Raw genomic sequence first — 22,402 nt, 5'->3', positions numbered from 1 at the left:
GGGGCATTGGTCAACCCGAACGGCATGACAGTGTATTCGTCGTGTCTGTATCAGGTGCCGAATGCCGTCTTCCATTCGTCTCCCTCTCGCATCCGCACCAGGTTGTAGGCCCCCCGGAGATCGAGCTTGGTGAACATCATGGCCTCCCGCAACCTCTCCAGCAGCTCCGGGATGAGGGGCAGGGGTTCTGCACCGTAATGGCATTTAGTCGGCGGTAATCGCAGCACAGGCGCAAGTCCCCTGTCTTCTTCTTCACGAAGAGGACTGGGGCCGAGAGAGGGGACTTCGAAATCCGGATGAACCCTCGGGCCAGATTTTTGTCCAGGAAATCCCTGAGGGTGGCCAATTCGGGCTCCAACATGGAATACAGGCGTCCCACAGGCAGTGGTGCATTGGGCAGAAGGTCCACGGGACAATCCTCAGGCCGATGTGGGGGTAATCGGTCCGCCTCCTTCTCGCTGAACACGTCGGCGAAGTCCGTCAGCTCAGGAGGGAAGGAGATGGCAGCGGTGGGGATGTTCTGGCCGGCACAGGTGTGGTGGATGTGGTCGACACACTGCAGACTTGGAAAAGAGATGGCGTTCCGTGACCAGGCCACCTGTGGATCGTGGGTCCAAAGCCAGGCCAACCCAAGGACCAAGGGAAAATGAAGATCTGCTGTGACTTAAAACTGGATCGCCTCCTCATGGTCCCCAATAGCCAGGCACAAAGGCTGGGTGGCGAATTTAATAGGGCCGGACACCAGTTCTTGTCCATCAATTGTCTCTACCCCATCGGAGGGTCCACTGGAACCACGGGGACTGCAAACTGGGTCACAAAAGCCTGGTCCATAAAGTTTGTTGTGGCCCCTGAGTCCACCAGCGCATGTGCCTGGAGCCCGTCCGACTGGTTCCCCAACCATACCCGTGTGTCCAGAATCAGATGCCGAGGGGGCCCAGAGTCTACTTCCGCAACGTCTAGTGGGGGCTTAGTACGTGCCCGACCTAGGGTTTCCCCGAGGTCAGGCCTAATCCGTTTCCCATTGGTCACACTGTGATTCGGGGACCGGCGTGCGTGCCCCACTTTGCTTTCTGGGGCAAGAAGCAGCGAAGTGGCCGGGCTCCCCACAGTACAGGCATAATCCCCCTTGATGCCTCCGGTTCCGCTCCTGGGCTATCAGGCGAGATCTGGCCATTCCCAACTCCATGGGCTCCTCCGCAGTGGTTACAAAATGTGGGGCAACCCGGGGTGCTAGTGATGTAGGAAGCGGGGGTGCAGACGTTGATGGGGGTCCCGTCGGGACGGTTGCCGTTGCAGATGAGCATTGAGGCGGAGACAAAGGGGCACCAAGTTGTCGAGGGTCCATGGCGCCTCCACCGGGCCAGCTCATCTTGCAGCTCCTCTGAGAGTCCCTCCTGGAACGCGTCCACCAATGCTGCGTCATTCCAGTCAGAGTCCTGGCACAAAAGATGGAATTTGGCAATGTACTCCTGCAGGGGGCGCTTCCCTTGACGCAGTTTCTTAAGGCGCCTGGTTGCCGCAGCGTCCAAACAGGGTCCTCGTACATGATGCGCCGGTGCTGCAAAAAACGCTGGTGGTCCGCCAGCAGGAGGCTGTCCTGGAGCAAGAGGGGCGTGGCCCATCGGGCGGCTGAGCCAGAAAGAAGGTTAATCACGAAGGCCATCTTAGCCCGGTCGTCTGGGAAATCCTCTGGCCGCATAGCCATGTAGAGCTGGCACTGTCCCAAGAAGGTTGGGAACATCTCAGGCTGCCCAGAAAACTTATCCGGCACGTTTATTGGGCACTTGCGACGAGGAGGAGGAGTGGGAGGACGGGGGGTGGGGGGCTGCAGGCACATTCCCAGCAGCAAGTTGGCCTGCCAAGTGAGCCACTTGCTGCTGTAGCTGTTGAATAGTCGCTTGCAGCTGCTGTAACTGCTGCTGGTCCATCTTTGGTGGAAGATGGTTTAGTCGGGATCTTGGACAAAATGTTCTGTTTCCCTCCCCCAGTACTCCCAACAAAGAGTCAGTCAAAGGCCTTCTTTTCTAGATTATTTACATCAATAAATGTTCTGGCCACGTCTACCCATGCGCCTGCCAAGTCTCTGGAGTTAACTAGGAAATTATAGATAAGGCCAGAGTTACTCACGAATATATTCTTCCCTCCATTGATACAGTTTGCCCGTGCAAATTCACTGCTTTTTCCAAGACAAAAAGCCAGGAAGTTCCGCCTCCTGCTTTTATAGCCCCTGTGAGTGTCACTCCGTGACTCATCATTCTTTGACTTTGTCCCAACGCCTCCTATACTGTGCGCAGCAGTCACATCTGCGCAGTCTTGCATCAAGCCAAAATTGTTCTTGGGGCGTTGCCAAATCAGAAGAAGGCCCGGGGGAATCAGGCCTTGCCAACCCCTCCTCCTTCCCTTGGGTGGGTGCCAGGGAGGGAGAGGGCCCAGGAGAAGCAGGCCTTGCCAGGTCTTCTTCCTCACTTTCTGAATCATCCGAATCCAGGAGTTCGAGTCCAGAAACCTGGGTCACAACACCTTCTCCCGCGTTTGCTTTGCCGGTTGTCACTTCAAAGGCACTCAGCCTCCCTTGCGCAGCTGGTGGCCTGCTAATCCTCCTTCCCCGGTCCGCCTGCATCCAAGTGTCTCTCTAGCCAGCGATTAAAGCGCAGCCAGCGAGGAGCTTGGATCGGCTGGGCAGCGAAGCGTGTGTCAATCGCCTTGGCCTGCAGCCTCCTCCCACCCACGCAGCGCCAGCCTACCCTACCCCATCTGGAGAAAGAGTGATGGAGAGAAAGAGGGGGGCAGAAAATGATGAAGGAGAGAAAGAGAGATGAAGGATAGAAGGGAGAGAAAGATGAAGAAGAGAAAGGGGGAGAAAGAGAACGAGGGAGAAAGAGAGATTAAGAAGAGAAAGATGGAGAGAAAGATGAAGGAGAGAAAGAGATGAAGGATAGAAGGGAGAGAAAGATGAAGAAGAGAAAGGGGGAGAAAGAGAACGAGGGAGAAAGAGAGATTAAGAAGAGAAAGATGGAGAGAAAGATGAAGGAGAGAAAGAGATGAAGGATAGAAGGGGAGAAAGGTGAAGAAGAGAAAAGGAAGAAAGATGGAGAGAAAGGGAAGGAGGGAGAAAGAGAGATTAAGGAGAGAAAGATTGAGAGAAAGAAGGGGAGAAAGATGAAGGAGTGAAAGAGGGAGGTAGAAAGATTAAGGAGAGAAAGAGAGAAAGGGGAGAAAGAGATGGAGAGAAAGAGGGAGGGAGAATGGATTTTTTCTGGTAATTGGTTTAACAAGCATGGCACTGAAAAAGTGACTTATGACCGTTTTTCACACTTACGAACATTGTAGCAAACTGTCATTAGAGCAAAGAAGCTATGTTACATGACCACCTGGCCTCGCCCACCCGGTCTCATGAAGCACCGCAGTTGTGACATGAGTGACATGGTTATTAAAAATTTTGCAACAGGCATAAATGATGACTGGTCGTAAGTGTGAGGACTGGTCAAAAGTGTGAGAACCTGTCAGAAATCACTTTTTTCAGTCCTCTGGGTAGTCCCTATGTGCATAGGACTACCGAGAGGGCTGAAAAAAGGGATTTCTGATAGGTTCTGACACTTTTGAACAGACCTCGCATTTATGACCATCTTCACATTTATGCCTGTTGCAGCATTCTTAACTGTGTCACTCATTTCACAACTGCTTCTCTTCACTACGGTTACAAGATAGGGTGCAAAATGTAAAATGTGAGGACAGTCGTAAGTGCGAGGACCGGTCAAAAGTGCAAGGACAGATCAAAAATAACTTTTTCAGCCCTCTGAGTAGTCTCTTGCACATAGGGACTACCCAGAGGGCTGAATAAAGTGATTTATTTATTTATTTATTTATTTATTTTTCGTATTTTTATACCGCCCTATCTCCCTAGGGACGCAGGGCGGTTCACAGGCAGATAAAAAAGTACATATAAATATAAAATAAAACATCAATTAAAAAACTTATTCCAAATGGCCAAATAATTAAAAATGACAATATACATAATAAAACCCATTAAAACCAATTTAAATTTAAAATCTAGTCCAGTCCTGCGCAGATGAATAGATGAGTTTTAAGCTCGCGGTGAAAGGTTCGGAGGTCAGGAAGTTGACGAAGTCCTGCGGGAAGCTCGTTCCAGAGGGTGGGAGCCCCCACAGAGAAGGTCCTTCCCCTGGGTGTCGCCAGACGGCACTGCCTGGCCAATGGCATCCTGAGGAGTCCCTCTCTGTGAGAGCGCACGGGTCAGTGAGAGGTATTCGGTAGCAGCAGACGATCCTGTAAATAGCCCGGCCCTATGCCATGGAGCGCTTTGAAGATCGTTACCAAAACCTTGAAGCGCACCCGGAAGGCCACAGGCAGCCAGTGCAGTCTGCGCAGGAGAGGTGTCACATGGGAGCCACGAGGGGCTCCCTCTATCACCCGCGCAGCCGCATTCTGAACTAACTGAAGCCTCCGGGTGCCCTTCAAGGGGAGCCCCATGTAGAGAGCATTGCAGTAATCCAGACGAGAACGTGAGTGACCGTGCATAGGGCATCCCGGTCTAGAAAGGGGCGCAACTGGCGAACCAGGCGAACCTGGTAAAAAGCTCTCCTGGAGACGGCCGTCAAATGATCTTCAAAAGACAGCCGTTCATCCAGGAGGACGCCCAAGTTGTGCACCCTCTCCATCGGGGCCAATGACTCGCCTCCAACAGTCAGCCGCGGACTCAGCCACAGCCACTCTGTCTTGGAGGGATTGAGCTTGAGCCTGTTTCTCCCCATCCAGACCCGTACGGCTTCCAGACACCGGGACAGCACTTCGATAGCTTCGTTGGGGTGGCCCGGTGTGGAAAAGTACAGCTGAGTATCATCAGCGTACAGCTGGTACCTCACATCGAAGCCACTGATGATCTCACCCAACGGCTTCATATAGATGTTGAACAGAAGGGGCGAGAGAATCGACCCCTGCGGCCCCCCACAAGTGAGGCGCCTCGGGGCCGACCTCTGCCCCCCTGTCAACACCGTCTGCAACCGATCGGAGAGATAGGAGGAGAACCACCGATAAACGGTGCCTCCCACTCTCAATCCCTCCAACCGGTGCAGCAGGATACCATGGTCGATGGTATCAAAAGCCGCTGAGAGGTCTAAAAGGACCAAGGCAGAGGAACAACCCCTATCCCTGGCCCTCCAGAGATCATCGACCAACGTGACCAAAGCCGTCTCAGTGCTGTATCCGGGCCGGAAACCGGACTGGAACGGGTCTAGATAGACAGTTTCATCCAGGTGCCGGGGAAATTGACATGCCACCACACTCTCTACATCCTTTGCCGCGAAGTGAAGGTTGGAGACCGGACGATAATTACCTAAAACAGCTGGGTCCAGGGAAGGCTTCTTGAGGAGGGGCCTTACCACCGCCTCTTTCAAGGCGGCCGGAAAGACTCCCTCCAACAAAGAAGCATTCGTAATCTCCTGGAGCCAGCCTCGTGTCACCTCCTGAGTGGCCAGTACCAACCAGGAGGGGCACGGGTCCAGTAAACATGTGGTGGCGTTCAACCTACCCAGCAACCTGTCCATGTCCTCGGGAGCCACAGGGTCAAACTCATCCCAGACAATATCCACAAGACCGCCCTCGGACGTCTCATCTGGATCCACCCAATTTTGGTCCAGACCGTCCCGAAGCTGAACGATTTTATCGTATAGATAACCGTTAAACTCCTCAGCACGTCCCTGCAACGGGTCATCCCGCTCCCCCTGGTGAAGGAGGGAACGAGTCACCCGAAACAGGGCGGCCGGGCGGTTATCTGCCGACGCAATGAGGGACGAGACGTAGCAACGTCTCGCTTCCCTCAGTGCCACAAGGTAGGTCCTATTGTAGGACCTAACTAGTGTCCGATCAGCCTCCAAACGACTGGACCTCCAAGAACTCTCTAGGCATCTTCTCCGGCGTTTCATCCCCCTCAGCTCCTCGGAGAACCAAGGAGCCAGTTGGGATCTACGCTGGGTCAGAGGCCGCAGAGGCAAGACACAGTCTAAAGCCCCAGCCGCGGCCCGTTCCCAGGCCGCGACTAGTTCCTCAGCCGTGCCGTGAGCCAGACCCTCAGGAAACGGCCCAAGCTCCGTCTGGAACCTCTCCGGGTCCATCAGGCGCCTGGGACGGAACCAACGTATTGGTTCCATCTCCCTATGGTGTTGGGTAGCGGTCAGAAAGTCCAGGCGAAGGAGAGAGTGATCTGACATGTTCTCGCACTTTTGACCAGTCCTCACACTTATGACCGGTCATCATTTATGCCTGTTTGCAGCATTTTGTGCATAGGGACTACTCAGAAGGCTGAAAAAGTTATTTTTGACCTGTCCTCACACTTTTGACCGGTCCTCACACCTACAACTGTCCTCACATTTTACATTTTGCGCCCTATCTTGTAACCGTGGTGAAGAGAAGCAGTTGTGAAATGAGTGACATGGTTGCTAAAAATGCTGCAATGGGCATTAATGTGAGGATGGTCATAAATGCGAGGACCGGTCAAAAGTGCGAGGACTGGTCAGAAATGACTTTTTTTAGCCCTCTGGGTAGTTTCTATGCCCATAGCCATGGCCACCCGGTCACATGACCAGCTAGCCACACCCACTCAGTCACATGACCAGCCAGCCACGCCTACCTGGTCACACAACCAGCCAGCCACACCCACCCAGTCACATGACCAGCTAGCCACATCCCAAAATAAACCACGCCCACAGAACCGGTTGTTAAAAAAAATTGAATCCCACCACTGCGTACAATACCCTTGCAGGTTTTTCCACGTTGTAGAGAAGAGAAATAGCAAGTACAAACACAGCACAAAATGGAAGCACAAAATAGAGAAGGCAAAATGGAGAAGGGAGAAGCTAGTACCCTCAAGCTTATATACAGAACAGTTAAGCCACGCCCAGGTTCCAAACTGTCTCTTATGGCCCCATACAACAAATACTAGGTTTCAGTTACCAAACAGTCCCTCATTGGTTGACCTGTTGCTATGCCCTATTCCAGTTCATGAATATACTGACAAAGTATTATAACAAAGAAGACTATCTACTTTTTAAAACAAATAAAGATTTCTTCTTTTTAGTCTATGTAATTTTTCATTTTAAGAAGTATTAATCTTCACCACTTTTTTAAGCACCTTATCAAACATATGCTGATTATTAAAAACTTCAGCTTTAATATTTCTTTAAGAAGAAACAGTAGCCACATTAGAGCTTATATAAAGATAGTGGAGATACTTCCTTATTCAATAATGGGCCACCATGGGAAATCTTTTCCTCCAATAAACCATACTGATCAACTGTCAAGAGAGCATTTTTCTATTAAGAGTCCTATCAATATCTTCTCATTGCAGTTTCTTATACACTTCTGTAATATTATTTTGTACCTCAGTAGAATCAAAACCTAGTGGGACATGGTGGCTCAGTGGGTAGGATGCTGAGCTTGTCGATCGAAAGGTCGGCAGTTCAGTGTTTTGAATCCCTAGTGTCAAGTAATGGCGTGAGCTCCCATTACTTGTCCCAGCTTCTGCCAACCTAGCAGTTCGAAAGCACGTAAAAAATGCAAGTAAAAAAACAAGGACCACCTTTGGTGGGAAGGTAACAGCGTTCCATGTGCCTTTGGTGTTTAGCCATGCTGGCTACATGACCACAAAGATGTCTTCGGACAGTGCTGGCTCTTCGGCTTTGAAACGGAGATGAGCACCGCCCCCTAGAGTCAGGAACAACTAGCACATATGTGCGAGGGGAACCTTTACCTTTTTAGAATCAAAAATTAGCATTACCTAAATATAAACATTCTTTTCCTTATAAATGCATGAGTCTATAGAGATTCTCAGTCATCCAGGTCATGGTTGTCCCAAAGGTGTTTTTTCACATGGAGGTTGTCTGCAAGAAATATAAAAAGCACCTTTGGGACAACCATGACCTGGATGACTGAGAATCTCTACAGACGTTTAGCTATATAATTTGGATGAACACCCTTTGAATGGTGTGGGAATAGGAATGGTTTTCCAGGGGAAAAAAACTGCAGACTGCAGGAACCAGAAGCACTACTCAAGTGACCCCAAGGACACAGATAAACCTCCAAGTGCTTCAACGATTCTCTAAAAGGATGCAAATTACCAGATGCCTACAAGGAATATAAATCCTTCCATTCCCCACTATCCTGTCAGAGCTGAAGAAGCTTCTTGGATGAGAAGTGAAACGTCTTCAAAGAAAAAAACAAGGAAGTCCAGTTGCCTCCTGAAAAAGCACCTTTGGGACTTGCATGGTTTTTGAAATCCCAAATTCAGCCGATGTCACTTTAAAAATTTTGTTGAGAGAGGCTACTTGAAAATGTAAATTGAACAAAATAAACTTTATGTTTTTATTTCTAAGTAGTAATCATAATTAGGTATTTTAGGACTGATGAATTGCCCTACATCTGCAGTGCAACAAACACTATTTTGAAAAGCTACAAATTGATTAACTACCTGGTGCTTAATGAACACAGCTTTTACAAAGGTTCTTAAAGAGACTCATACAGGAGGGCCAAGCCCAAGGAAGCAAATAAAAAGCACACATTTTAAACAAAGATTATACAAAAAATTATGCACACACTATATTCCGTTTTTGATAATGTTAGAAAGTGCAGATCTGAAAAAGTAACAATTTCTATTTACAACACTAATCAATACATCAATATATGAGGAACAGAACTGCATTGATTTGTCCCCTCAAGACCCTGGTTTCTGCCTTTAACTTTAACAGACACTCACCTGGAATTGATTAACAAACAGGATAGGAATCAATTCCCAAGCATAAGGGAAAGGAGACAGGAAAATTATTATGAAACCAGATCAAGGCTAGAGTTCCAAACACTTCCATTTTATTAAAATTAGTCAGCCTCATCAGCTGATTTAATTAGTTAAGGAAATTTTCTAAAAAAAATTTCAGCAGAACATTGAAGAATCTTTTGGATTCCATGAGGATCTATTCTAACAGACATTTAAAAACTTATAGAATTAGTAAGTAGTCAAGTGATACAAACTTGCTCCAAATATTTATGACAAAATACAATTCTGGTTACACTGGGAAGAATGGAAGAAAATAACAGTCTGGGAATTAATTCTTATATGATGAGAAGAAAGAATGGAAGGGAAGATAATTTTGTTTGAAATAAAATTAAATTCTTAAAAAATCTTGGCAATGTATTTTAAAGAAATGCTAACTAACAATAAATAAATAAATTACTTGGTCAACTTTTTCCAATAAGCTACAAATAATGTATAACTGTAACTTAAAAGTAGAATTGGAGACAAATCAAACAATTCAGTTTGATATATTACCTTTAATTCTTCAACAGCTTTCTGCAGTTCATCTGGTGTTTTGTATTCAAAATCCCTCTGCAGATATTCATCTTCTGCTTGTGTAATCCACTCATGCATTTCTGACAAATCCTTTCGTAGACTTACAATCTTATCCAAACTATTCTTCAATGCTGCTTTCTTAGCATAGGCCTTGCATTAATAATAATAATAATAAAAAAAGAGTTATTTTTCATCTCAAAAAAGAGATAAAACTCTACTTTGGAGCCCAATGAAAAATTAGCGTATGAGTTTCATAGTTAAAATAAATTAAAAATCCTGAAATGTTTAGAACACATTTATATTTCAAATATTGCCATACCTTTTTATATATATATAAATACTGACAAATTTCTGGAAGAAAAATGCATATAAGAGTAACAAGTTACTTTGTTACACAAAAGAAAATATAAACTCTTCTTCTAGCCTATTACTATTCCTACTTAGTAGAAAAAGGTATGGAATATTCAAGAACCCATGTTCTGCATTCATTTCCTATTTTGTTTGAGAATATCATTTCCATATATTTATAAATGATGCCACAAAGATGACAGGTAAATGCAGTTACATTGTGGGAAAACTATGAATTGTGTATTTTCATATAGTACAACATATAGTAGACATTATTTCTCCAGTCTGTAATTTCTGATTAAACAATATTAAAATATCTAAAAGTTTACTATCAAATTTTATGCTGTAGTATTGCCTATTCCAGATTAATTTTGTTTTTATTTACTATTACTCTTTTGAGAAAATAAAGTTTTTCTCAGAGAGATGCTTTTAACATACATAAAAAAATTATATGCTATAATTTGGAGCTCCAAGTTATTTATAACTGAAGTTTTATAACATAACATAACATCAGAGTTGGAAGGGACCTTGGAGGCCTTCTAGTCCAACCCCCTGCCCAGGCAGGAAACCCTACACCATCTCAGTCAGATGGTTATCCAACATTTTCTTAAAAATTTCCAGTGTTGGAGCATTCACAACTTCTGAAGGCAAGTCGTTCCACTTATTAATTGTTCTAACTGTCAGGAAATTTCTCCTTAGTTCTAAGTTGCTTCTTTCTTTGATCAGTTTCCACCCATTGCTTCTTGTTCTACCCTCAGGTGCTTTGGTGAACAGTCTGACTCCCTCTTCTTTGTGGCAGCCCCTAAGATATTGGAACACAGCTATCATGTCTCCCCTTTTAGTTTTGGATGGATAACAGAATTGTAATGGCACATATGTTAGTTTTCTATATTTATAACATTAAAATATTTTGAGCTAAGTGAAAGCCAATGAAGATATAAAAATAATTATATCTTGCTATATATTATTATTCAAAATGTTTTATGTATATCAGTATTTTCCAACCTCTGGTCTTTCAAAGTGTTGTAATCTGGAAGGAATTATTTAATTATTTGTTTATCACATTTATCTATTTAGCATGCATTTATACACAGTAGAGTTATTAAATATATATTATTCTGAATGATATATTCTGACTCTACTTTTCACATTTTTGTACCAAGTAGAGAAAATTATATTAAATAGCATTCTGGAATTTAAATAAATTAATGCTACATATCCTAATAGAATACCTGTTGGCAAATATTATCCCATTCAGCATTCAGTGTTTTAAGATCATTCTGTAATTTCAAAGAAAACTCTGACTCTGCTTCCGTCTTCATTTTTTGTCCAATCTCATTAACACTATTTAAATTGGGCTGGATTGTCCGGATGTCATTCACCAAAGCCTGATAGGGAAAATATATCAATGTATAACAAATCTCCTGGAAGTCATGATATGTGACATGATTCAATAAATAAAACATAAAATGTTTTGGCATATTGAATAATAATATAAACAGAAATGCAGTATATAAATTTAATGAAAAATTGAAAATGGATATATTAATACATACTTATTCTGAATTTTCCACACAAACTGACAATTTTAAGTACAATTTCACTACAATTCTACTATATAGAAACTTTTTAAAGAAAAGTATTCAATTTTATTGCTTGTATATGCAATTTTAACTATATTTCTTGAAAAAGAAATAAAAAACATACTGAAATTAAGACCATTTAAAATAGTGATAAAAATGAAAAAAAATGTCTACAATAATCCAGTAGAAGCCATAGCTGCACAGATATCTCCATTGGTGGGCTGCAACCAGTTTAACAACCGGTTCTGACGTGCTTGCACACAGCATTCAAAATATAGCAATTTGAAGCTCAGCTGCTTACCTTCTAAGATAGCCCCAGTAAGTAGAACAGCAGAGGCACGGAAATCAGCTATGCTGCGCAAATAAGCTGAGCCAGAAAGAAGGAAATATAGGACAGGATAGGGCAGGGGTGGGTGGGTGGGTGGGTGGGGCCAGCTGATCATCAGAACTACCAGTTTGCCCAAACTGGTCTGAACCGACTGAATCCCACCCCTGGATATCTCACACACTTTTCCTAAACAGACATATAAACCCACATATACAAAATAAAAGTACGGTAACTGTATTTGTACAACAGTTATACATATGATGTGTACATCCATGAAATAGAGCATAAAATGGAAACTTACTGTACACTGTTCTAATTGTTTCTCTAGTGTTTCTGAATCTCCAAGTGCTGGCCAGTCTTCATTTAGAAAAATATCCACTTCAGCCATCCATTTTTTCAGGGTTTTTGTGTCATTCTGGTTTTGAAAAGAGAGTATTACACTGCATGAAAGTATGCCATTGTGACTAAATCAGGGGATAATTTCAACAATATATTAAAAATATCTTTAAAAATAATAAAAATAAAAGAAATGTATTAATCACGTATGTAAGTGTATCAAAAATAACTTACTTTTAGTTTTTAAAATAAACTTCAGCGTGTGTGTGTCTAAGCAAATAAACACACACACACATGTAATATATTATACTTTATCAATAGCATAGCAACATTCAATAGTATTTTATTAAACTTGCTTTTTTGCCATTCTACAAATTAAGCAAATAAAAAGAAAGCACTCATTTTGCCCCAGACTGAAATCTCTTGGAAATATTATCTAGTAAAATTTAGTCCACAAAAAACAACTTTAACCAACCTGGAACTGCTTCAACTCTGTTATCTGTTCCTCAAGTTTGTGACAATTTTCCATCAGCTGAGTTGATAACTTCTTCCAATGATTAAGGATTACCTCAATTTCTGACCAATACTTCTGACTGACCCCTGCAGGAGCTCTCTTAGACATCTCTTCTACAGTTGTGCTTAAATAATTGATTCCATTTTGCTGTTCTTGCAGAGAACTTTGTAAGGCCTGTGATATGTGAAATTATCAGTTTCTAGCTTTTATCAACTCAGACTGAAAATGATCTTACAGGATCTAGCACTCAAGAGTGCATATTTGAAATAACATTTATAAATAACTCACTGCTTTTACATTAAATCTCAGCGTTGACATGCAAGACAGTATTTCTCTGTTTACCTTTAGCTCCCTGAGCCTTTTCTCCATGGTTTCTAAATCTGTGACAGTAACTTGTGGGATGGAGAGCTTTGTTTCTGATTGTTGTATCCACAAGAGAATTGTGTTCATAATTTCTTTATACTGTACAGATGGCAAAATATCAAAAGCTGCACAAGAGGCGAGAAAAACAAAGAAATCCTGAAAACATCTATTGTGAATAATTAACATCTCTCTTTTAAGGTATGTACAATGAACAATAACTCTCCAATAACCTCCAAAAAGAGAGAAAAAGCAGTTTAGCCAATTCCATTCAGCAAAGTAAATTAAGTGTAGGGTAATTCAGGTCCATCTGTCTCCTTTTTCTTCTTACTTTGCACTTTTCCAATTATAATTTACAGTTTATTTAATGTGCTGGTTCTTACTTATAAAGACTGAGGTTTTCTTACCTAAGGGTCATTATCTTACTGCCAATAATGTTAAACTTATCATTAAATGTCAGTCTTTCTGGCATCTAATTTCAAGAGGAACGAAGAAATAATCTCCAACCGTTTCTGCTAGCTTCAGGAATACATCCAGAGGGCCTGCTTTACCCAAGCACTAGATAATTATAAAAGAAAAACTTTCACACTGGACTAAACATTGGTTTCATACAAGACATTCCTTATATTCTCCATCTCTTTCATTATATTTTTTCCAATTTAAGTTGTTTCTCTCCTGTTTTTTTTCTCTCTGTAGATAACTTTCATTTTAAATCTTGGTTTTATTTGTGAAAATAAAATGTGATTGGAGTTCTTAACATTTCTTTCTTTCTCTAATTGATGAAACTTCAAAGTTTAGTTCCTTAAAATAGTCCTCCATGTATAAGAATTGCATTAATATAAATAGGTGGTAGATATGGCTTTCCATTACCTTCAGTTTTACATCTGATACAGACAGACACTTTATCATCTCATCACTAGCATATTTTATTTCAACAATCTGTTAGGATAAACAACCAAAAACTTATGGAATTTTTATGAAATACCGTTGCTGCAGAGACAGGCAAATATTAAAGTCCTGACTCAATCACAGTAAGATAGATGTTAAAATTCCATTATTTAATGGAAAGTGTACTCCAACTTCTTAATCAGAGGATCATGGATCCTTTGGAGTTCCATCAATAGAGTTCAATGGGTCTGTGAACTTGGTTGAGAAACTTTTTTTCACTAATCTCTAATTGAAATGTAGCTTTTCATTCAATATTGAACATTGGGTAAGTAATTTATAACATCTAGATTAAATATTTGTTAACTTTAATAAATCTTGCTACCTAAAATTATATGGATTAATAAAGAAGCACACATATTGCTCTATTTCAGTAATAGTTAATATTACAGTGTTTCCCCAAAATAAGACCTGGTAGCTAGGCCTTATTTTGGGGGTATGTCTTAATTCCCCCCCCATTGTACCGGGATGAGGTAGGGAGGTGAGCTGCCCCATGCACCCCACACTGGCTTACCAAAGGGTCACAGGAGGCAATCCCATCCACGTATATAGTTGCCTCACGAGGGTTGCTCTGGCTGCCATCTCCAGCAAGCATGGGCACTTCTGCAGCTGATTGTGGCCATCAAAAGATCAGGAAGTCAAATGATGTGCCTCATGCTGGCTTACCGAAGGGTCGCAGCAGGTTATCCCATCCATGCATACAGTTGCCTCATGGGACTCTCCAGCCACCTTCTCCAGCAAGCATGGCTGCTTCTGCAGCCGATTGTGGCTGCAAAAACAGGAGGCCGAGCAATGTGCCCCATGTGCCGGGTTACTGAAGGGTATTGTAGCATGGTACCTGCAGTGAGGAATTTTTGTGGCAAAGAAAAGGCAGCTCTTCTTTGCTTCACTGGGCCACGTGGGTCGGGATGAAATAACAGTAAAAAAAAATGTGGATAGCTGCTGCTACAGTATCATTTGGTAAGCTGGTGCAAGGGGCGAGGCAGGTGAGTTGCTCATCCTCCTGCTGTTTTTGCAGCTGCAATCATCTGCAAAAGTGGCCATGCTTGCTGGAGGTGGTGGTGGGAGCAGCCCCTGCGAGGCAGCTGTATGTGTTGATAGGATGACTTTGCTGCAACCCTTTGGTAAGCTGGTGCAAGGCACATGGGCAGTTCCCCCTCACTTCCCCCTCCCTCACCTTCTAACCTCATGTTAGCAGCACTGCAAGCAACCAGACAAAATGGCGGCTGGCCATTTGGCAAGTGCAGATGCTTAAGCAGAGCTTATTTTGGGGAGTAGGGCTTATATTCAGTGCATGCATAAATAGGGCTTATTTTCAGGGAAACATGAACTATTACAATATTTTAGCATAATTGGTTTTTTTTGTAATAAAAATCAATATCTATGCAGTTTATCTTATGTATATAAATGTAGTATTTTTTTTTAAAAAAAGAAGAGATATATAGATTTCACCAGACTCTGAAAGAAGTTCATGGGAGAAAAGGATCAAGAATGGGACCATATTTTTTCATTATTCTTAATAGAAAATAGTGCTATAATGGATTATTATATTTTTAAAAATAAGGGAAACAGAATCCTCTTGGTTTTTCCCGTGACCCGAGTGGCCAGAGTGCTCGGGACCAGGGCCTTTGGCTGATGTTATGCAATGCCAGGTCCGCGGTTAATAAAGCCCCCCCCGATTTCAGATCTTATTCAGGAAGGGACCGCGGATGTTATGGGCATCACCGAGACCTGGTTGGGCACCGAAGGGGGGGTCCCCCTAGTGGAGATGTGCCCACCAGGTTTCCGACCATTCCATCAGCCGAGGGCCCAGGGTAGGGGTGGCGGGGTGGCGGTTATTATTAAGGAGAGTCTTGAGCCGAGGGAGACCACTGTGCCTCAGATAGCTGGGTGTGAATCCCTCTATGTGAAGTGGGGTCGTAGGACTCAGGTGGGCTTGTTGATCACGTACCTGGCTCCTTGCTGTGTGACAACAGCCCTGCCCGAGCTGTTGGAGTTGCTGGCCGGGCTGGCAGTTGAAACCCCTAGACTGTTAGTCATGGGGGATTTCAATTTGCCATCAGCCGGCATAGCATCCTCGGCAGCTCGGGAGTTCATGGCTTCCATGACGGCCATGGACCTGATTCAATTAATTGACGGCCCTACCCATGTCGGGGGAGGCACCCTAGACTTGATTTTCATCTCAGGCCAGTGGTTGAATGATCTGATTTTAAATGATTTAGTTGTCGAACCTTTGTCATGGTCAGATCATTTTCTCCTTCGCCTAGACTTTCTGACCGCTACCCACCACCGCAGGGAGACGGAACCAATGCGTTGGTTCTGTCCCAGGGGCCTGATGGACCCGGAGAGGTTCCTGGTGGAGCTTGGGCCGTTTCCCGAGCACCTGGCCCACGACACGACTGGAGAACTAGTTGCGGCCTGGGAACAGGCCGTGGCTGGAGCTTTGGACCATGTCGTGCCTTTGCGGCCTCTGACCTGGCGTCGGTCTCAACCAGCTCCTTGGTTCTCCGAGGAGCTGAGGGAGATGAAACGCTGGAGAAGACGCCTAGAGAGTGTCTGGAGATCCAGCCGTTCTGAGGCTGACCGGACACTAGTTAGGTCCTATAGCAGGACCTACCTAGTGGCACTGAGGGATGTGAAGCGTTTCTACGTTTCCTCCCTCATTGCGTCGGCAGATAACCGCCCGGCCGCCCTGTTTTGGGTGACCCGCTCTCTCCTCCAACAGGAGGGGTGGGAGGACCCCCTACAAGGGCGTGCTGAGGAGTTTAATGGTTATCTATACGATAAAATCGTTCAGCTTCGGGACGGATTGGATCAAAATTGGGTAGATCCAAGCGAGGGTTCCGAGACCCGTCTTGTTGAGGTGGTTTGGGATGATTTTGATCCTGTGACTCCCGAGGACATGGACAGGTTGCTGGGTAGGCTGAATGCCACCACATGTTTACTGAATCTGTGCCCCTCCTGGTTAGTACTGGCTACTCAGGAGGTGACACGAGGCTGGCTCCAGGGGATTGCAAATGCTTCTTTGCGGGAGGGGGGCTTTCCCACTGCCTTGAAAGAGGCGGTGGTGAGACCCCTCCTCAAGAAGCCTTCCCTGGACCCAGCTGTTTTAGGGAATTACCGGCCAGTCTCCAATCTTTGCTTCACGGCAAAGATTGTAGAGAGTGTGGTGGCATGTCAGCTACCCCAGTACCTGGATGAAGCTGTCTATCTAGACCCGTTCCAGTCCGGCTTCCGGCCCGGATACAGTACAGAGACAGCTTTGGTCGCACTGGTGGATGATCTCTGGAGGGCCAGGGATAAGGGTTACTCCTCTGCCCGGGTCCTATTAGACCTCTCAGCGGCTTTTGATACCATCGACCATGGTATCCTGCTGCGCCGGTTGGAGGGGTTAGGAGTGGGAGGCACCGTTTATCGGTGGTTCTCCTCCTACCTCTCTGACCGGCGTCGGTCTCAACCAGCTCCTTGGTTCTCCGAGGAGCTGAGGGAAATGAAACGCTGGAGAAGACGCCTAGAGAGTGTCTGGAGATCCAGCCATTCTGAGGCTGACCGGACACTAGTTAGGTCCTATAGCAGGACCTACCTAGTGGCACTGAGGGATGTGAAGCGTTTCTACGTTTCCTCCCTCATTGCGTCGGCAGATAACCGCCCGGCCGCCCTGTTTTGGGTGACCCGCTCTCTCCTCCAACAGGAGGGGTGGGAGGACCCCCTACAAGGGCGTGCTGAGGAGTTTAATGGTTATCTATACGATAAAATCGTTCAGCTTCGGGACGGATTGGATCAAAATTGGGTAGATCCAAGCGAGGGTTCCGAGACCCGTCTTGTTGAGGTGGTTTGGGATGATTTTGATCCTGTGACTCCCGAGGACATGGACAGGTTGCTGGGTAGGCTGAATGCCACCACATGTTTACTGAATCTGTGCCCCTCCTGGTTAGTACTGGCTACTCAGGAGGTGACACGAGGCTGGCTCCAGGGGATTGCAAATGCTTCTTTGCGGGAGGGGGTCTTTCCCGCTGCCTTGAAAGAGGCGGTGGTGAGACCCCTCCTCAAGAAGCCTTCCCTGGACCCAGCTGTTTTAGGGAATTACCGGCCAGTCTCCAATCTTTGCTTCACGGCAAAGATTGTAGAGAGTGTGGTGGCATGTCAGCTACCCCAGTACCTGGATGAAGCTGTCTATCTAGACCCGTTCCAGTCCGGCTTCCGGCCCGGATACAGTACAGAGACAGCTTTGGTCGCACTGGTGGATGATCTCTGGAGGGCCAGGGATAAGGGTTACTCCTCTGCCCGGGTCCTATTAGACCTCTCAGCGGCTTTTGATACCATCGACCATGGTATCCTGCTGCGCCGGTTGGAGGGGTTAGGAGTGGGAGGCACCGTTTATCGGTGGTTCTCCTCCTACCTCTCTGACCGGACGCAGATGGTGTTGACGGGGGGGCAGAGATCGACTCCAAGGTGCCTCATGTGTGGGTGCCGCAGGGGTCGATTCTCTCACCCCTCCTGTTCAACATCTATATGAAGCCGCTGGGTGAGATCATCAGTGGCTTTGGGGTGAGATATCAACTGTATGCTGATGACACCCAGCTGTACTTTTCCACCCCGGGCCACCCCAGTGAAGCTGTCGAAGTGCTGTCTTAGTGTTTGGAAGCTGTATGGGTCTGGATGGGGAGGAACAGGCTCAAACTTAATCCCTCCAAGACGGAGTGGCTGTGGATGCCGGCACCTCGGTACAGTCAGCTGCAGATGCGGCTGTCTGTCGGGGGTGAGTCATTGGCCCCGATGGAGAAGGTACGCAACTTGGGTGTGCTCCTGGATGGTCGGTTGTCCTTTGAAGATCATTTGGCGACCGTCTCCAGGAGAGCTTTTTATCAGGTTCGCCTGATCCACCAGTTGCGTCCCTTCCTGGACCGGGATGCCTTATGCACGGTCACTCATGCTCTCGTGACCTCTCGCCTGGACTACTGCAATGCTCTCTACATGGGGCTCCCCTTGAAGAGCACCCGGAGACTTCAGCTAGTTCAGAATGCGGCTGCACGGGTTATTGAGGGAGCGGTTCGGAGCTCCCACGTAACACCTATCCTGCGCAGACTGCACTGGCTACCTGTTGTTTTCCGTGTGCGCTTCAAGGTATTGGTTACCACCTTTAAAGCGCTCCATGGCTTAGGACCAGGCTATCTACGGGACCGTCTACTGCCGGCCTCTATCTCCCATCGTCCGGTGCGTTCCCACAGAGAGGGACTCCTCAGGGTGCTGTCAGCCAAACAGTGTCAATTGGCGGCCCCCAGGGGGAGGGCCTTCTCTGTGGGGGCTCCGACCCTGTGGAACGAACTTCCCCTCGGACTTCGACTACTACCTGACCTTAGGACCTTTCACCGCAAACTTAAAACCTATTTATTTCGCATGGCTGGACTAGCTTGATTTTTATCTTTAGATTTTAATTGAATTCGATGGGTTTTTTAAAAATTTTTGTAATTTTATAAGGGTGTAAGTTATTTTAATTACTTGGGCTAATTTAATCAGTTTTTTAAGGGTTGTTTTAACTATTGTGTATATTTGTATTTTACCTGCCTGTTCACCGCCCCGAGTCCTTCGGGAGAAGGGCGGTATACAAATTAAAATATTATTATTATTATTATTATTATTATTATTATTATTATTATTATTATTATTATTATTATTATTATTATTATTATTATTATTATTATTGGTATTATGTAACCTTATCTTCTAAAAGCAAAGATACTGTTTCCTCCTGGCATATAGACATTCTTAGAGTTAGCCAATTTAGGAGATATGTTTCAATACATTGAAAATATGTATTGAGGGAAATTTTCAAAATGCCCAATAGTTAAAGATCTTTCGGTAGCTTAAGATAAAATACATTGAAATATAAATTTAAGAAAAACATACTGTATATAGTAAAATCAAAATGAAATCTACAATAAAAACACCATACAAACTAGGCAGCAGGAAGATGATCATACAAAATATAAAACAATATGAATTAAAATGCATGTCAGCATTCCAGAAAAAAACCCAACTCCAAGTAAAAACTCCGAAGCAAGCATTTTTCAAAGTTCTATTTACTAGAAGAGGTAAACTGGCACATCTGGGAAAACCTGAATCTGAGAGGTCCGGGTTTTCCCTCCGTAAATCAAAACCCCCAAAACCATCCCTCACTTCTCAGTCAATCACCTGCTGCAATCACCATCTGTCCCATCTCAAAACAGCACTCTGACTACTCCTTCTCCAGATGCAGGATTGGCCTGACCTTGACCAACAGGAAGAATGCTATTATGTCTAAAGACAACCCCTCTACTAAATCCCCCCTCCTACTTTCCCACACATGAAAAGGTGGCAGCATGGAACCTTCTGGCCTAATATGACCTATGAATTTGGGTCCAAATTTCTTGCAAGGTACCCTCAAACTTAGGTATTTGGTTGACAAATACACCTTATCTCCTATTCGGAAAGGTGGTTGGAGAGACCGGCATTTGTTGGCCTGATTCAGCTAAAACTTTCTTAGTATTCTCCCAGCCTTTTTTTAATGAGGTCATCCATTTGGTCAGGGACATGGAAGTGGGTGGCTCTCTAGGTAACTCAGGCAATGGCACAAAATCCATGCCTGTAGTTATTTGAAAAGAAGTCAACTCTCTACTACTGTGTACTGCATTATTATAAGCCACTTCTGCGAACGGTAATAACTCCGCTCAGTTTTTTTGCTGGTAATTTACATAATATCTAATATATTTTTCCACCATGGTGTTCAATTTTTCAGCAGATCTGTTAGTCAATGGGTGGAAAGCTGAGCTAAGCCTCTAGGACAATCCAATGGACCGCAGGAACTCATTCCAGAATTTAGCCGTAAACTGGACCCCGCGATCTGATATTATTCTCCTTGGAACCCCATAATTAATTAATTAATTAATTAATAATTAATTAATCCACCATCCAATCATCAGAGACTGAGTGAATATATTTATTTGAACTGCTTAGCCACGCCTCCTGCTCGTTAAGCTCCAGACTTTTCCACGAAGGTGTGATCCTCCAGAGAACCTGGATCCATGAAAGGAAACAGAAAAGGAAAAAAAAACACCCACACCCACACCCACCTGGGCCTAGTTGAGGAAGCCTAACAGGTGGGTTGGATCATCCTACCAACACACAGAAAAGCAACGTTCAGGTAAGTCAACGTCCCTTTTCCTGTGTGTTTTACGGATGATCCACTAATGGGATATACACAAGCCTATGGACCCTGGATGGGAGGCTGACTACTCCCTAGGTCCTGGGTGGAGTGTACCCTCTGCAATACCCGACGTCCAAAAGATGCCTCAGCCGAAGCATAACTATCTAACTTATAATGACGTATGAAAGGGGATAATGACGACCAAGTAGCCCTACAAATGTCAGTAATAGAAGCCTGTGTGGCTCAAGCCGCTGTAGTTGCAGCACTACAAGTTGAATGCAGTAAAATTCTACTTGGAACCGGCTTAGATTTGACTTCGAAATACACGTTTTCAGCCATCTGCCCACTGTAAATGAGGAGACCTTCTTCCCCATTGATGACAAATGAAATGAGACTAACAGGGCCTCCATTTGGCAAAATGATGCTGTACGTTTGATGTAATGGCGTAACACGCTCCGCACATCCAATGTGTGCCAACTCTTTTCTATAGGATGACAAGGATCCAGACAAAAATCTGGAAGAATCAACTCCTGGGCTCAGTGAAACCAGGAGTTCACCTTTGGCATAAATGATGGGTCCAATCGCAGAACAACCCTGTTGGAATGAAAAACACAAAGATCCTTCCGAAATCCGCCTGGCCGATGTGATTGCCAGAAGAAATGTAACTTTCAAGGTCAATAATCAAAGGGAAGCCGAACCCAGTGGTTCAAATGGTGCAGACATCAGTGCTTGAAGAACCAAGTGGAGGTCCCACATAGGATAGCGATGCACCACTGGAGGGCAAAGATTTGTAGCACCCTGAAGAAAGCAGCGCACCTTTGGATGTTGCAAGAGCGTCGGGTAAGCTTCACAGTAAAGAATGGTAGACAAAGCTGCAACCTGTCGTCGAAGTGTGGAGGGAGCTAACCCCTTGTTGAGACCAGCTTGTAAGATTGGAACTGAATGAGTACAGACCAGTTGCTTTAACATCTGTAGTCATGAAAGCCTTTGAAAGGCTAGTGCTTTCCTACTTGAAAACCATCAAGGATCTGCTGTTAGGCCCCTTGCAATTTGCATACCGAGCAAATTGATCAACAGATGATGCTGTTAATAGGGCTCTGCACTACATCTTACAACATCTTGAATCTCCAAAGACTATGTAAGGATCCTCTTTGTAGACTTTAGTTCAGCATTCAATACCATCATTCCAGACACTCTTCTAACTAAGCTAAACCAGCTACAAGTACCTGAACAGACTTGTAAGTGGATCACAAGCTTCCTAAGAAACAGGAAGCAGCAGGTGAAGCTAAGCAAGATCACATCAAATACCTGTACAATTAGCAGAGGGCCCCCCCCAGGCTGTTTGCTCTCCCCACTTCTATTCTCTCTGTATACTAATGACTGCATCTCCAACGATCCATCTGTTAAACTACTGAAGTTCGCAGATGACACAACAGTGATTGGTCTC

The 22,402-nt window shown here is 44.9% G+C and overlaps 1 protein-coding gene across 8 annotated transcripts in view; it reads right to left on the bottom strand.

Annotated features, from left to right (window-relative positions):
- Positions 1-22,402, bottom strand: part of DMD (dystrophin) — a 1,918,566-nt gene that overhangs the window by 1,208,541 nt on the left and 687,623 nt on the right. For all 8 annotated transcript variants that reach the window (XR_009155503.1, XR_009155504.1, XM_058186507.1 and 5 more), the window contains 5 exons: positions 12,810-12,955; positions 12,429-12,641; positions 11,919-12,032; positions 10,939-11,094; positions 9,338-9,508 (listed from right to left, as the gene is read on the bottom strand). Coding sequence is in view for 6 of the 8 variants with exons in the window: in XM_058186507.1 (XP_058042490.1) it covers positions 9,338-9,508; positions 10,939-11,094; positions 11,919-12,032; positions 12,429-12,641; positions 12,810-12,955 (800 nt within the window). In the remaining 2 variants the exon portion in view is untranslated. The remainder of the gene's footprint in view (positions 1-9,337; positions 9,509-10,938; positions 11,095-11,918; positions 12,033-12,428; positions 12,642-12,809; positions 12,956-22,402) is intronic.

The sequence above is a fragment of the Ahaetulla prasina genome, chromosome 5 (genome assembly GCF_028640845.1).
Source record: "Ahaetulla prasina isolate Xishuangbanna chromosome 5, ASM2864084v1, whole genome shotgun sequence".
Lineage (NCBI taxonomy): Eukaryota > Metazoa > Chordata > Lepidosauria > Squamata > Colubridae > Ahaetulla > Ahaetulla prasina.
This window is presented reverse-complemented; position numbering and strand designations above follow the sequence as displayed.